This window comes from Sceloporus occidentalis, unplaced genomic scaffold, assembly GCF_023333645.1.
Source record: "Sceloporus occidentalis isolate IW3139 unplaced genomic scaffold, rSceOcc1.0.p SCAF_193, whole genome shotgun sequence".
NCBI lineage: Eukaryota > Metazoa > Chordata > Lepidosauria > Squamata > Phrynosomatidae > Sceloporus > Sceloporus occidentalis.
The window spans coordinates 824,580-841,362 of record NW_028317173.1 but is presented as its reverse complement, the minus strand read 5'-3'; the positions used below and the strand labels follow the sequence as shown (position 1 = coordinate 841,362).

Genomic DNA, 16,783 nt, shown 5'->3' with positions numbered 1-16,783 from the left:
AACATATTTGGCCTTTTTGTAACATTATTACTTTTACAAAGACCAACCTATAACGTTGTTTTATTAGCGTTTCCAATGAGCTCCCTGCCTTCGTATTGCGGGGCTGTATTTATACCCTGCTTTTGCCGTAACTGGATGGTAAAATGGATTATTTCGAGCATTCATTTTTTAGCTTTTGTGTGCTCCTAGATCATTATACCATCCTCATGTGACCTGTTAACTGAAGTGTGATGAATGGTCATTAAGAGAAGATAATGACTTTTACACATTTCTGAATATATCCTTCAGCGTCGGGTGACACTTTGGGGAACATGCAGCTTTCCAGCATGTGAAATCGGAACAAAGACAGGTGTGATATATAAACAAAGAAACCCAGATTAAAATAGCAGACAAGAGCCACCTGGTTCATTTATTCTTCAATTCCTTATGTAACAAATCATGTAAATATATATATATATCTATATATCTATATAGAGAGAGAGAGACATGAGTGGCAATTGGGGTCGTGTTGGTTACTATTAATAATAGTAACCAACAGGTTAATAATAATAATAATAATAATAAAGTTGCATACTTTCAGTTTCACTTCTTTTTATTGTAGCTAGCGAGAGAAAAATGAGCTAAGTCAGCAAAACATTAACGCACCCGGCCATCACCATGCACTTTATTTGACATGATAGCAGAGAGGGCCATCATCGCAAATTGGTAATTGCCCCAGGCCCCAACTCATGGAGGGTGTTACATCACATCACGCAACATTGCATGACCCCGCAGTAATAGCGTGGCTGCTCACACGTTGTGTGCGATTGTTTATGTTATGTGGGAAGGGGCTGCGGGGCACTCAGTTGTATCTGCCCCCTGGACCAGAATGTAGACTCCCCCAACATATAGTTGCCCCTTTTCCCAGCTCTTTTCCTTGAACAGGACGTCGCAGAACACACCGCAGAAAGTGATTTCAATGGCTGCTGATTGGGTGCTTCTAGCAGCCAATCAGTAGCGACAATCACCAGACCATGGAGACGTCGGAGCGCTGCAGCTCCAAGGCAAGCGCCTTTATTTATTTTTAACCCTTTTTAAAGAATTCATATTAAAGTAATTTAATATGTATTCTTCATTGGCGGTCCCTTTAAGTTTTTATACCAGATGGGTGATGAATTTCAAGCATTCACCGCCTTATGGATGGGAAGTTTCTAATACGATTACGAGACCCTACTAAGTTCCTATAAACCCATAGGTCTCCTTCCAAAGAATGACATAAACAGCTGACTGGCACCAGATAATAAAATAACCCCGTAACATGTTTAAAAACCGTATGGGAGTCGTGTCTCTATGTGTCTTTGTCTTCCTCCGCGAGGCGATGTTTACATCCAATATGTCCTCCTCCAATAAACCAATTCTAATCTCGCGTGCCTCACTTTTGATTTAGTGAAATTCTTGCATTGCTGACTTGTAAAATCATTAGGTGTGAAGCCCGCTACGAAGGCTCTTTATTTTTGGCAACGCTTTTAGTTCTTCCCCGATTTTAACGACACTGTGGCCCATAAACATGAGATAAATTGGCTTGGTGTAGTTGGCTGGTAATTGAGTTCTAAGTCTTTACAGAAGCTCATCTTCCACATGAACTTTGGCCTTTTTATCCCTCAAAAGGTTTTAGCCGAAATAAAAGCCACCTCACCCCTTAGCAGAAGATTGATGAGACCAGATGTGAAGTTTAATGCCCTGTGAAAAAATCCCCCCCCCCCCCACATGGATTAAAATAGTTTGTACAAAGATTTTATTCTTCAAGATTACTTGACGGTGTTTAGAACAGTGCCCCTCAACATCCCTTCAAACAAAACCTCTGCAATGTATTTACAGACTCCTTATTAGTATACTGCAAGGTCAGCAGATAAGTGGAACCGCCTCCCAGCTAAGATGAGACCAAGGACTGATTACGGGCCAAATGGTTTTTACTTTTTATTCATATGATTGTTTTAAGGCCTTTTTTAATTTAAAACATTAAACACAAAATCAATTAACATCTGTCTATCTATCTATCTATCTATCTATCTATATTCATCCCTCTATTTGCTCATCTATCTATCTATCTCTATCTATCTATCTATCTATCTATCTATCTATCTATCTATCTATCTATCTATCGATCTATTATCTATCTATCATCTATCTATCTATCTATCTATCTATCTATCTATCTCTCTATCTATCTATCTATCTATCTATTTGTCTATCTATCTATCTATCTATCTATCTATCTATCTATCTATCTATCATCTATCTCTCTATATTTCTATCCATCCATCTATCCATCTATCTATCTATTAAGCAAGCATGGGATAGGCATAAGGCCAAGCTAGATATAGGATAAGGGCAGGTACTAAAGGAAAGTACTCAGAGGTTGGGCAGACTGGATGGGCCTACTGGTTCTTATCTGCCGTCACTTTCTATGTTTCTATGTTTCTATTTATCTATCTATTATCTATCTATTTATCTGTTATCTATCTATCTGTCTATCTACATTTATTGAATTATTATATATCAAACCTTTTCTGTAATTTTTTTGTGCATGCTCTTATGTTTATTAGTGTTTTTGTGCATGCTATTATGTTTATTAGTGTTTTTGTGCATGCTATTATGTTTATTAGTGTTTTTGTGCATGCTATTATGTTTATTAAGGGGTAATCGCTCAAAACAAAAAACACACCGTGATTAGTCTTCAAAATGAAACTTTTTACATAATGTAACATTACAAAGTTTCCAAACATTTTGGCTTATTTAATAGTTCTCTCGTTTTGTTGGACAGGAGTGACCGATATCTGTTATCCGTTGCACTTTTTTTAAGTAGAAAAAATATTAACTTGATTATACCATCAGACCACCTAGAGATAACATTTTGGGTTATTTTAATCTATTAGTCCACGTCTAGAGAAGAGAGCCCCAGGCACCTTCCAATCTCCTTGTAATTATGTTTTTTAAACGTTGCTATTCTTTAAAAAAGAAAAAAAAAAAGAAAAAAAAAGATATAACAGCAATGCTATTAACGTTGGCTACTGAACCAGCGCTGGCGAGATTATAATGTATATAGGGCATAGTAAAGTCTAATTAGAAGCCAGCAATGAGGTTCAGAGATCGCTTTATCGGACGAACAGAACAGTTTAGGTTTGCTGAATCAGGTTCCAAAAATGAAATAAGATGAGCCGTTTCCGTAATGCTGGGGACATCGCTACTTGGACTTAGGGGTAAGGAAAAGAGTTTAGTTTTTTTTCTACTTGTATTTCAACTTTTTGTATCCAATTCATAATGTAATTACTTGGCTTAAGAAGACTTTACAAAGATTTGAGTAGTAGTTACATAAGCATCCATCAGGACGGGAATATAAGATGAACGTTGGGATAGATAACCTGCTTTCATTAATAGATATCTTGAAGTCTACGATAAAATACTAATATCTATTAGAGTATATAAACCGTTTTTCCCGATCTGCTCATTGCCATATCTTTTTACCTCTGTTTTGTTTTTTTGTTTTTTTTTATCTTTTACACAATTGTTAACACTTGCTTGTTGGGTCATGGTCTTCATAGATTTGGTCTACTGAACCATAATAGTATCATCATGTACCCCTTAGCTAATGTCAACTAGATGAAGGTAAACTGAAATCCAGAGGTGTTATACAAACTTGAAATGTTAATGGCCATAGTTTGATACGGTGCCACGTAAGACTCGTAAAGACCTTATTCAGAAGGCCATGTTCTGCACCAAAGGCATTAGCCCCGGCTAATAAAAAGCAAACCGTTTCAACCAGGTGCAGAAACCATCGAAATTTAAGGGTTTTGATGATCTCCAAAATTATGTTGCAGAGCTATCCTATCCTTTAGGGTTTATTTACCCCTCTCAAACAACCGTAAACACAATGAAGTGAACATGTTACTTCAAAAGTAATTCTCCCTTAAGACAAACCAACCACAATATGGTTATATGGCACCTGTATAACATCTTTTTGAGAAGCTCATCATTTTGGACAGTTTCTACAAAATTATTCCACCATTTTGGGTCATATCTGTTGCCGGTGGGAGTTCTTTACATATCTGTTACTACAAACGCGTCTTGTATAGCCGATGACGCACTTTGTATAAGACTAATTCCGACAATGTGTCTAGAAAGTGTAAGAGGATTTTAAGAGCAGATCTCTAGTTTTACTACGTCTAAGAGCAAAGAATTACAACTAAGTACTGCCCATTAAAAAAAATAAGCAAAGAAATCTCTGAATATTTTCATATCTTATCTCTATTTATATAAACAACATATTTTTAAAATAAACATATTTTGTTTAGAATTCTGCATATGATGTAGAGAATGTATGGCAGGAGCGTTATCTATGTTTATATCTAGAAAATGCTATCACGTTGCTTGTGTATGAAAAGTGGTCTGGTGGGAATCAGCCAACGATAACATGAACTTTCTTCCTGTCTGTAAATATATAGATTATGAGATACGTTGAGTTAGATTGTTTGTCCTGTCCAGAGTGTAAAGAAAAGGACAAGCAAAGCCACTACCAAGATCATTACTTGTAGAACAACTTGCAATAATTACAACAAGGTAGTTCCTCCCTTGTGTTCTTACTTTACTTCCATAAAATGAGGACTGTTGGGACATAGTTGGAGGAACTTGGTTGTTGGGACCTTGGTAGGGATGGTCAATCAAGACGACACAAGGACTATTGCAAACAAGATATGGATTATTGGTGGATCCTCAGGACTTGTTTGAAAGTCACCACACCTGACAATGAAGATTGTGGTTAGTAGTGAATACAAAGTGTTTTATTTGCACATTTGTCAAAATTATATCCCCTGTGTCACATGCAACCACCTTCTTTACTATTGAAGGGGCCATTGAGCATGCACAACGGTAAAAAGATGACATGTTGATCTGGCTGGACTTTCTGGACGATGCACATCAATTAGTGTTTCATAAAGAAGCCTTTTAGAGGACCTGGTTCTTCTCCTTTTTTGTGATGTTGGCTGCACAGGGGGTCATGCAAGTTAATTTAGTAAAGAGAGTGCTTCTCACAAAAACATTTAAATGTGGTGTGAGGTCTCTGCTCACGGCCGCATTCTGTCACAGCGGTGTGGGATGTAATATTGGTAAATATTTTAGGGTTATTTCAGGGATAAACACAGGGGCTAAAGCAGGTTGAGCCAACATTGGGTACCAAGGCCCAAGGGGCCCATCCTCTTTGTGGACCCTGTGTCCAGCAGTCTCTTTTATATCTACTGAGCTCTTCTCCTGCTCACTTCTGGTCTGGTGTCACGTTATGATAGTGTGACCGGCATTAACCTTATTGACAGGCACAAACCTTCTTGTTACCCAATGAGGTCACCAGAGATTTTAGCCCCAGGAGCAGTGATAGTGGGTGGCCAAAAGCAATTTTCAATCTGGCCCCCTACCTGCATTTTTATGCTGCTCTTTCATTCCACACAAACATGATTTAAGTACTTACACGGCTAAACTGGATTTTGTGAAGATTTATTGGTTTACCGGTTTCATTCCTTATCAGTGACATTTCACCCCCGTGCTGTACAGTTTGTTTAAAACAAGTATGCGGTGGACAATTTATTTTCACGTTGGTAGTGGGTGAGATATTAATCTGTGGAGCACACAGAGTAGGAGACGTTAATGATCTGGTGGCATTTTTCCAAAGAATGAAAGAATTATTTCAAGGATTTCCAATAAATTCCATGTTCCAAGTGAAACTTAAAACATTTAGTAAACAGTGACGCACGGACTGGAAATTAAGTGAAACACGGATTTTTATCAAAGAAAAACAGTATGCAAAAGGTAGCTGAGTGATTTCAGTGTACCCCCACCATCAGTGACATTTATATAGGGAGGGCTTGGTGTTCAGGTATTGGGGGGATATCTTAGCACAGCTTGTCCCGGTTTGACTACATGTTGTGTCGGGTATCAGAGTAAGGAACGAAATCTCTGGTGGTCTTGTTGATGGCTCTTTCTCCTGCTCTGTTGATCTTCATGCTGTTGGATAGGCAAAGTGTCCGTTCAAGGACACCAGTGTTCATGGCAAGGTTTGTGAGGGTCCATGGAACATTAAATTGTCCACCACAGACCCCAGTAATTGTGCACTATGAGCAATGTTGGTGCCGACCCCATGTCTCTTCTAAACCATGGGCCAAAAGGACAGAGACTTTTGCTGATAAAGGTCTAATGTCCCTGCTTCTCCGCTAGACAACGGTTGGGTGTGTTGAAGAGCATCCGAGTTAGGACTGGGGCCAAGTCACAGCTGCATCCCGTGCACCGTTCATAGACACTTATTACAAAAGATGAGAGCCAGAAATGTTACTTTTCCACATCATTCAAGTTAATTTGCTAACTATGACTGCACCTTTGTGATCAGTGTCTGAGATAGAAAGTAATTTTATGGACTATCACCCTTAAATGTTAGGGAATTTTGTATCAAAGAGTGATTCTAGTTTGAAATTATTACCGTATCCTGTGAACCATTGGACAATTTCATCCCATTAGTAACTTAAGGGGATGAGACCACTTTTGAAACTTTGAACCAGAATGATGATGAATTTTAACCCCAATGTGTCAATAATATCGTATTTTAGAAAAAAGCACACATTTTAGCAAAGTTAGCAAAGAAATATGGGTGGAAAGCAACACATAATTACACAGCATCCACATTCTGTCCAACGTAAACACATTAAAAATTGGAACATAGAATTTGACGACGGATAAGACCCATTCACCCCGTCTAGGCTGCCATTTTTTCTGCTGTAAAGACTCAGACCTTTATCAGTCCCTGATTTCGTCTTAGATTCCCATGCATGTTTAAATCCCCTCTCTCTATTATCCCATACCAATTCTGATGGGAGGCTGTTCCATTTACCTACCACCCTCTCAGTAAAGAGTAAAAAAAAAAAAAACAAAAACATAATGGCAATTTTTTAACATATAATTAAAAATGAAAAATGTCCCCCTGATTTTGCTTTCAGAATCTGGTTAATTTATTCCACTGAGATCGGGAAGTGATTTTAAAATCTGTATTTGGAAGCTCGGAGCGTTTTCTGCAGGAAAGAAATTCACAAGTTGATAATTGCCATCCACACCCTCTCCATCCTGCGGTTGTTAATCCTCTCTGTCAGCGGTAGCTGGTAACGAAACCAAGACACGCATTTCTCTTCCTCCCTTTAAAGTCATCTGTAATATCTCGCCTTTCCCAAATATAAGCGAAAATTTAATATATACTCGCGAGTCGCTATTTACTGATATCTGTCCCATTTTGGGGGGTATTGATACAGTATTCCAATGATATGGTGTCTGTATATATTATATTATAATATAATAATATAATATAATATAATAATATTATTATATCATAATACAGAACATGGCTTTGTTTCTTTTGGATTGCTGTTAAAGTAGAATATTTTTTTCAATGAGAATGGTTTTATTAGAGAGCGTGTTCCTAAAAAAGCAAAATATAACTGTTCTGTGAATATTTAATATATTTTCATATTTAAGTTATTTATAAATAGAAATATATATATATACTGTATAGTATTAGTGCTTACCCTAAATTATAATTCTAGGGGTTTGTTTTTTTCTTGTGATATTGTTGGGGGGTTAACTGGGTTGAAGCCCTAAGTTTATTAAGAAAACCCCCATGCATTAAAATGTATCAAAATACTGGATAATTTCTGGAGAAACTCGGCGATCAGCAATTTTCTTTTCAATTCAATGACATAGCAAATTTATAACTTTGTCAGGATATTTTGAGTGATTTAAGTCCAGAGTATCAAAGTTGTTAATGTTTTTTTCTTCTTTTGTGTTTTTTTTCTTCTTAGGCCCAATGTATGTCCAGAACGGGAAATGGCCATCGTAGCTCACAAACAGCCAGTGACCCAAGCCTTCAGCCGCATGGTCAAAGTATGGAAACAGGGATGCGCGGGACAGATGTGGTGCGTTGGGTACGAGAGGAGGTACGTCAACATTCTGTGATAAGGGGATGGTGGCTTTACTGAGAGGGTGGTAGATAAGTGGAACAGCCTCCCAGCAGAAGTTATATAAGCTAACACAATGAGGGAATTTAGACATGCATGGTGTAAGCATATGGCAGCTGAATCTAAGACAAGACCAAGGGGAAAACAGGCAGACTAGACAGGCCAAATGGTTCTTATCTGCCCTCAAATTCTACGCTGTTCTCACTCAGGAATTTACTAGAAGTATATATGCCAAGGTAATACAAATTAATACACATTAAATACACAAAGTAAAGCAATGTTATTAGTTTCAACTGGGGCTGTGAAGTATATGCTTGATGATCACATCCGTCAAATTGTCCTGCAAGCAATGTTGATTGTCATCATCAATCGCGATTGTCCTCTGAGTGTTGACCAACTGGAAAAAACTATCATTCTCTTGATTCCTTCACACTATAATCAGCCAGTTTCATATGTTTCCATGGCATTATATGAGTTATAGTTCAGAAACAGCGGGGTAGTTATATTTATCTACCCCTGGCATACTAACATATTTGGGGAACCCTCTCCCTTGCTTCACAAAAGACCTGTAGAAGACAAAATGTGTGAAGCCACAACAAGCTTAACGTGTTAACAGACAAATAGAATACAGATACTTCTTCTGTCTTTGATTCTTTTACGTCATGTGTCAAGGGTTTTGTGTTTGAAGTATTTCATGTTTTGAGTTGGGGTGAAATGCATTGAATATAGAATAAATTAAGGCGTTTTGTCTAAAGAATAAAGAAATAATCCATCTTGGATCAATAACATTTTGAACGTCCACCAGGAAGGGAAGAGCAGTCACAGGTATTTCCTCCTTATCTCGAGAGGGAAGACTGGGAAGATCTGAACAAAGCTGCCTTCAAATGTAGAAACGTCCCAAACCCAGGAACTATTAGTTACAACGTCCCAGAAATGACTCTAAAACTGTAATTTTCAACAATTACCAGAGTAGTATACATGTCAAGGTAATAAAAAAACTAATACACACAGCCAATCAAAGAGTATCTACAAAGAACAAAGTCGCTAAATAACAGTCGTCGTGTTCCATGGGACTTCAAAAGCAGAAATTTGCCTTTGAACACGTAGTGACTAATTAATAGTAACTAGCAAGTCGCTGTTTGAAGCACCTAGTAGAAAAAAAAGACTCCCTACACGCTCTTATGACTATCTTACGCAACTAATTGGGGCTTAGGTGTCTTTAAAGAGGAAGAACAGCCACAACCTTCTGAAATGTGAAACCCTATTTTCTACACGATGGAGATTTTTAATGTCTGGACAGAGCTAGTCTTAACAATAGGCATCCTGGGGTATATAAATCAGGGGGCAACAAGCACTAGTGTATTCCTCCTATGAAGGTAGGTCCACCCGCTTTACTAGGGGTAGATTGCTTTGTTTTGATACACATTCCCGTACATCTTTCCTTCTATGATGTTCCTCCTGTCTAAGAACCCAAAATGTTTGGTGGTTAGAAGGGTATCACAGTGTTCTACCATGTGGATGTTGTATCGTGGCACATGTGTTCTGGTAGCAAAAGACGTGAGAAGGAGCTCCTAGACAGTTCTGGAGGAGAGGAGTGGTTGAGTAGATTGGAGAAAAAGCTAATTTCCCCCAAACTGGGTGATGGGGCTAAAGCCCACACAGCCCAGATTCTCCTACAGCCGCTATATAGCGGGTAATCCTGTTCTGACACTCTGAACTTTAAAGAGCTGAGTACACTTTTTCTGCGTGACACGAGTAAGGACATTGTGGAACATTCCTTTTTGGAACTCATAACCGTGACTAGAAGTGTCCTCATTGAAAGGTGAAGCCTGGCCACCCAAATATATCTGTCCCGGTTTCATTCTGCTTGGCTTTCAACATGCTATGGCACTAGAGAACGGGGTAAATATTTGATACAAAGATAATGATTTCCACATAAAATATAAAGACAATGTATCATAACCCTTACATGTTCTGCAAATAGTCCAATGCGGTGCTTATTGCTGGCCTCAGTTCATTCCTTACTAGAAACATCTGTCCTGCGCATAAATAAATTGTGCTTTTTATCCTTCCTTCCAAGCTCCTCGATAAGAGGTATACAATGTATAAAGCTGTTCAGAGACCACACATGGAATTCCAGAAGCCCTGGCAACATCTTTCCATTGTCAGACTGTCCTTATAGCCACATTTCTGGAGCCTTTTATCGGCTCTGATTCATAGATATGTTTGCTTTAAGTTTTTTTTATTGTTCCATTAACCTTCTGGCAGAGCCTCGTCACGGCAGATTTTTAATTCTCAGACTCTAATGTCCGTCTTTATCCAAAAATTGTGTAGCTGGATCCTTAAATCGTTTTAGTCTGTGCCAAATTTCATTCATGTCCTACAGGGAGCCGTTTGCATGATAATCTAGTGAATATTTAGCCCACTTACCAACTGCTGGATGAATTGTTTGGGAGCGGGATGTGTCACTTTACGAGAGGGCTTAATCAGTCGGAGCTAAGAGGATTGGATATGTCAAGTGGGTGTTGCTTCCTAGATAGGCAAGTCAATGAAGAACGTCATGTTTGGACTCCTGTATCATAGCAACTTGGCGTTTGTTTGGGAATTTATCCTGAGCTTTAAATATTTCTCCACTGACAATCACTGATAATGTCAAATTTCGTGATAGCTTTGGGTAATTGGCCACTTAACTCCATTGAGGTGCAAAAAAAATGGTGAACTCAGAACATAGAACGTCTGATACCCCGCATCCAGCCGACTATAAGTCCCATCATGCTCAGGTGGTGTCTGATTGAGTTTTGTTCCACCGCTGGCAGCCTGAACATCATGGAATCTGTAATCTAAGGCGTGGAAAAAGTTTTTTGTTTTTTTAAAATCTAATAGGAAAATCGATTTCTGTGTTGGTGAGCCGAGCATTGTGTGAGCTATAGTTTCTGGTGGAAGGCCCTCCATCAGTTATCTTTGACAGCTATGGCAAGACGAGTGTGATGCGATGTGCAGAGCGAAGCATTTGGAGTGCCAGATGTATCCTATCTCTGGATGACTTCTCTTGGAAGGCCATGGCTGGCCAAACATGATTGAAGTTATAGCGGTCAGCAGCGGGGGTCCGAGAAGTGCCATATCAGTATGTGAATCTGACTTTCTCCACCTGCGGTGCTCAAAGGATGTAGACTTAATTTGAAACAAGTCATAACGTGTCACCTGAATCATTTGGTCCTGTCTTCGCGACCTGGATGTATGAAATTTTGAAGTTTGAACTCTCAGGTTTTCTCATTAGCTTTTAACAGCCTCTGAAATGATTTCGGTGTACAAATAAGTATGTGTTTGAACAATGAAATATCATTCCAAATACGTCTGCCTAATGAGGCTAGAAATATGAGGTTTGAATTAGTGATATTGCTTTAGGGACTTGCGCAGAATGCTACTCTGTTCCATCTGGTCTATCATTTTAAATAATGCATCACCTTCCAATTGGGGAGGAATGACTTTTATGATAGATACGCCACCATATTCTAATTCATTTGACATGAGGTGTTTGGAGCTTTTTCTAACCAAAGAAAAATAGTACTGTAATATTTGTAATTTAATTACAGCAATATGTGCTTATACTGGGGAAAACTAAAAAAATATGATTTTTGTAAAATGTAATTTTGTTTCCTTTGTCTTGCAGAACAGCATACTACACAACATACAGACAAGTGTACAGCATGGATTATCAAATGGTTAATAAATGCTGCCCAGGATGGTCCCAACGCAATGACGAAAAAGGCTGTTACCACTGTAAGTACCAACGTTCCAGGTGTGAAAATTAGCCTGGGCAACTTCATACAGGGGTAAGACAGGGTACTCACGTTAAACGTAGCCCAATTAACCCATTAAGGGTGTTTGAAGATGTAAGAAAGCAATTGGGGAAAATGTAAAGAAAGGGACTCTTTTTTTGTTCCAAGTTGAAAGACTAACTGAATGAAGATAAAATTAAATATGCAAATAGATTGACCCTAATTAGAAGGACATGAAAGTTGAAGACACTGCTTTCATCTTATCATCGTCCTTCTCTGGACACCAGTGGAATGATTCTATCAAATACTGGTAAATTATTGTGCAATCTTTTACTTTCATTGCACTTATATGAACTGACCATTCCTGCAGAATTGAGCAATTCTATATCTAAATACAGCATTCAAAACAGCATTCCTGGTACTGTCGCATTACCAAACCACTCCCCAAAATAATAATTTAATCAAGTTAAATGTTGCCTCATATATATTATTTTAGGAAATACTTTATTGTCATGTGACCCCAAAGCTGGTACTGATAGGCTTGGAAGTCGGTACTGATTACAAAGCCTCTGGACCCGTGTTTAATCCCCACATGTCCCATCCACACCTGGCCCTTTAAAGTCTATTGAGACGAGATCCTCCTTACTTGTACCTAGCCCCACCCCTTTGTTAAACCACACCCCTTTCTGTCCCATATATAAATCAGCGAGCTCCTGATACCAGCTCTGAGAATCGGTATGCTGATAAGATGCCGCCATGGAAATCAGATAAAGCTTTTTTTTTTTTTTAAAGTTTCTGTATTATTTTTATTTAAAAGAATAAATTGACAGATCAAGGTTTATTTGTTTATATGTTTTGTGGAACGGCTCTATATATTCAGTCCTGGGAAATCTAATTCATGCTGTTTTTGTATTCATCAGCATCCTAGTTAGAAAAAATAAAGCCCTAGCCTTTCGCAGCTGCTAAATAATGTGATCTCGCTGAAATAGGTTGTGTACTTAAAGACATATTTATTACAAGCACATAAATACAAAGTGACAAGTGTGTCTATGAGCACATTATTTTGTCTTCACTATTTAATTTCATTGTCAAGCCCCCCTGCCCCTGTACTGTGCAGTAAATAATACTGAATATAACATAAATTTGCATGAATTCTTTACCATCAGTGCACATTTTCTAACCCTTTATGTTCAAGGTGGCTGTGAAAAGCAATGCAGATTCAATGCAGATCCAATGCAGCTGCTCATCTATTGGTGCTGAATGTGTTAAAGAGCAGTCCCGGACTAAAAATGAATAAGTTACAATTTAAGGTTTTATGTAAACCTAAATTTTTATTGTTAAAAACTTGTCTTTTTGAGTCGTCCAGGTGTGTTTTGTAGAAATAGAAGTGTGTGCCTTGCAAGAGCTTGGTTCCTGTCACCTGTTGAGCACTAAGGCAGGGTTAGGAAGCTGTCGGGGAAGGTCGGCAAAGAGGATAGGAAGAAAATACTCAACAAATTGTTGCCTTAATTCACTAAACATAGAATTTTGGACTTGAAACATAACATTTACGGCAGATAAGAACCGTCTGGCCCATCTAGTCTTCCCGTAGAGTCCGTTTAGGTTAATAGTCTAATGTACAGAGACAGTGGTTGAGGGGAAAGTGAAACAATAAGAGAGGACGGCTTGGACAAGGATGAGTTGGTCAGGTCCGTATGATCTGTGGAGGTTGTTGGTCATTCACATGGCTTGATTAGAATGATGGCGGAGAGCTTTAGGAGGAAAAGTGGGTTTTCAGAGAGCTGTTGAAATACTGGTACGAGGCAGAAAGGGGTTTCCAAAGTAGGTTCCACGAGTTGTATCGAGTTGAAAATTAAAAGAAACTTTCAAGGATTCATTAACCTAACTGGCGAGTTGGAAATGTGAGTTTCGGCACTAAATTCCAACTCGACTCCTCATAATGTATCCGTGTCAAGTCGCTCATTTGCCAGTTCGGTTGGAAGCCAAATTACCTCCACGGCAGCTCGCAAATGTGTGAAGTCAAAAGAACCCATAGAAACCTGAGAGCCGCTTGAATGTTGGTGAATAAGAAAGTACATTCAACCTTCAACTCAACTGACAACTGTTAGTAAATAATGCACATTGCGTGTGTGTGAGAATGTGGGGTCTATACACTAAAGTGCTTTTGATTTGTGTCAAGTTGATTCAATCACCTTAACGCGTAAACTTGATTGATTAGATCTTTAACCATTAGATTACAGATTTAAAGTAGCCTCAGCCTACTAGCTTGACTAATCATCACTAAAAAAATATTAAGATATACATATATATCTTACGAGAAAATAGTTTAACAAATCAAGGCATTGTGGCTCACACTATTGGTACTGAAACCATTACATGTTGCATTAGGACAATATTCTCATGCGTACTGCTGACCATATAGAAAACCCACAAGCACAAACAACAGACAGATCAGGAAAGTTTATTGAAAGAACACCCAGATAGATAAACATTTCCGTCTCGAGGGATATTCTTTTCGGCAGAGGTCAAAACGTATAACAGAAAACAGGATATGTAATGTTTTGATGCCTTTTGGGTAATTATCATAATGTGTTGATTAAAATATTTGACATATCTTTTTTTTTCTTGCAAAATAAATCAAATACACCTTAAGATATATTTTACAGAAAAAAATATTTTGTTCTGTAACTCCAAATTATCCCAAATTCCTGTTGGAATAGTAATTAATAATAATACTTTGTTGTTTCACAAGGATGTTCACCTGGGGTGCACTCAACAAAGTGTCTCACAGCTTGGTCCTTAGTGGGTAGGCCACCTCATTTGCTTTCCTCTTTTCGATTCAGCTGCCTTCTTCCATCTGCGTATCCACAGCTCCATTATTTTTCACCCGACTGTCCCGTAGCTCGATTTAAGGGACCCTCCAGCCAGCATATGGGCTTTAATACAGGTGATAACTGAATGTCCCCTTTTAATCTCTTTCTCCCCCTTAAAAATTCATCAGAATCACCCCTATGCAGTTGCCTCGTTCCACACCACTCAGCTCATACCGTGTTTCCCCGAAAGTAAGACAGCGTCTTACTTTCTTTTTATCCCTAAAAGCCCCACTATGTCTTACTTTCGGGGTATGTCTTATATTGGGAAAAAATTTTCGAATTTAATGCTTTCCTACCTTTCCTTTCTTCTTTCAGCTTCTTTTCCTCCTCTTCGCCAGTTCTTGTCTCCTTCCGGGTCAGAGGGCACGGACAGCGGTGGGCGCGGCTTCAGTGTTGTGCGCCGGGATCTGACAAGAAACCCCGGCGCACAACAGCTGTTGCCGCGCAGATCACAAGGGAGCGGTATCGGAGGTCATTAACAGACCTCCGGCTCCCTTGAGTGATTTTAAGCCGGGTTGAACCCGGCTTAAAATCACTCAAGGGAGCCGGAGGTCTGTTAAAGACCTCCGATACCGCTCCCTTGCGAGCCTGCTCCTCCAGCGGCGGACATTACTGTCCGTCTCTGGAGGGGTGCCGGGTGCCGCAGGTTGGCACCCCCTGGAGTGCTCTAAGGGGCCGGCCTTAGGGGTCTGCGGCCGCACAGGGTTTAAATAAAAACATCGGGGGTTTTTTTCAACTTTATTTAACATCCTCCATGTTAAATAAAGTTAAAAAAACTTTATTTAACATCCTCCATGTTAAATAAAGTTTTTTTTAACTTTATTTAACATGGAGGATGTTAAATAAAGTTAAAAAAAAAACCCCGATGTTTTAATTTAAATCCTGTGCGGCCGCAGACACGTAAGGCCGGCCTTGGTGGGGACTTCCCGGCCCCTTAGAGTGGCGGACCCGGTCGCAGGTGCGGCGGGCCTAAGGGGCAGGCGCCCCTTATGCCCTGCGTTAATGCGGCCGTAGGCCGTAGGCAAATCCCCCGTGTTTCCCCGAAAGTAAGACATATGTCTTACTTTCGGGGTACGGCTTATATTAGCTGACCCCTCTGAAACTCCCGATACGTCTTACTATCGGGGGTGTCTTACTATCGGGGAAACACGGTAGGTGGGAGTCTATGACACTCTGGATTGTCTATTTAATGGTAACGCAAACAAATATTCCTGGCATGCCATTAACGATCCATACACATACTGTATGCACCTGATAGCGATCCATAAAATTGACAGAAAACGTTGGCAGATTAAAATTGACAAAGGAAAGTGCATCTGATTTTACATTTGATCTTCAGTAGGGTTATCAAACTGATTCCTTTCGTGGACAACCCAATTACTTTTTGGGGCAACCTGGCAAGACATGTGCACTCTAGATCATCAATCTCACTCCATGACACCCTGGGTAAAGGTTCATGTACTCAACACGAATTATAACCTAAAATGCAGAGGAGGGCTGGCACCTTCTGGCCTAGGGGCAGATAAAGCTGTGTGGCCCTCTGGCTCCCTGACCTCGCCCCCAGCACACCCTTGACTAGCACACACACTCTAACACATACACTTACACATTCACACCCTTACCTTGCTCGCAGCCATTCTTCATATTTGCTTGAGTACTCAGCAAGTGGTCGGCTATTACCGCAGGGTCACGTAACATCACCCTGCCCTGCTCCTGCCTCCTGGCCATCCTGAGAAGAATTCAGCCTGGCCCAGGGGGGGACAATTGCCCTTCCCTGCTAGAACGCATGAGACATCAGTCAGCAAGGAGGGGACCCGAGTCTTTTGCAAACTGAGCCTAAAATTGGCTGATCTATAAAAAAAACCAAATACATTTTCTACTGCGTGTGATATTTTTTACATGGTACTGCGGTTTGCCATGCACAGAGATTAAGGGTTGTAACTGTTATCCTAATAATTTATTTTTAAGTGCTTACATTCTCTTCAATGTTATATCAAAAAAAAGTTTGGCAGAGGTACCCATCATTCTATAATTTACAGTTTATTAGTGTTATGAAATGTTTGGAGCGGTGCAATAACCTGTGTTTAAGAATGCAGCCTTACACCCCCGC

At 39.4% G+C, this 16,783-nt stretch overlaps 1 protein-coding gene across 1 annotated transcript in view; it reads left to right on the top strand.

Annotated features, from left to right (window-relative positions):
* The window catches only part of LOC149278356 (uncharacterized), a 129,220-nt gene that overhangs the window by 516 nt on the left and 111,921 nt on the right, over positions 1-16,783 (top strand). The window contains exons 2-3 of the mRNA XM_089502100.1: positions 7,866-8,000; positions 11,692-11,801. Coding sequence (XP_089358226.1) covers positions 7,866-8,000; positions 11,692-11,801 — 245 coding nt within the window. The remainder of the gene's footprint in view (positions 1-7,865; positions 8,001-11,691; positions 11,802-16,783) is intronic.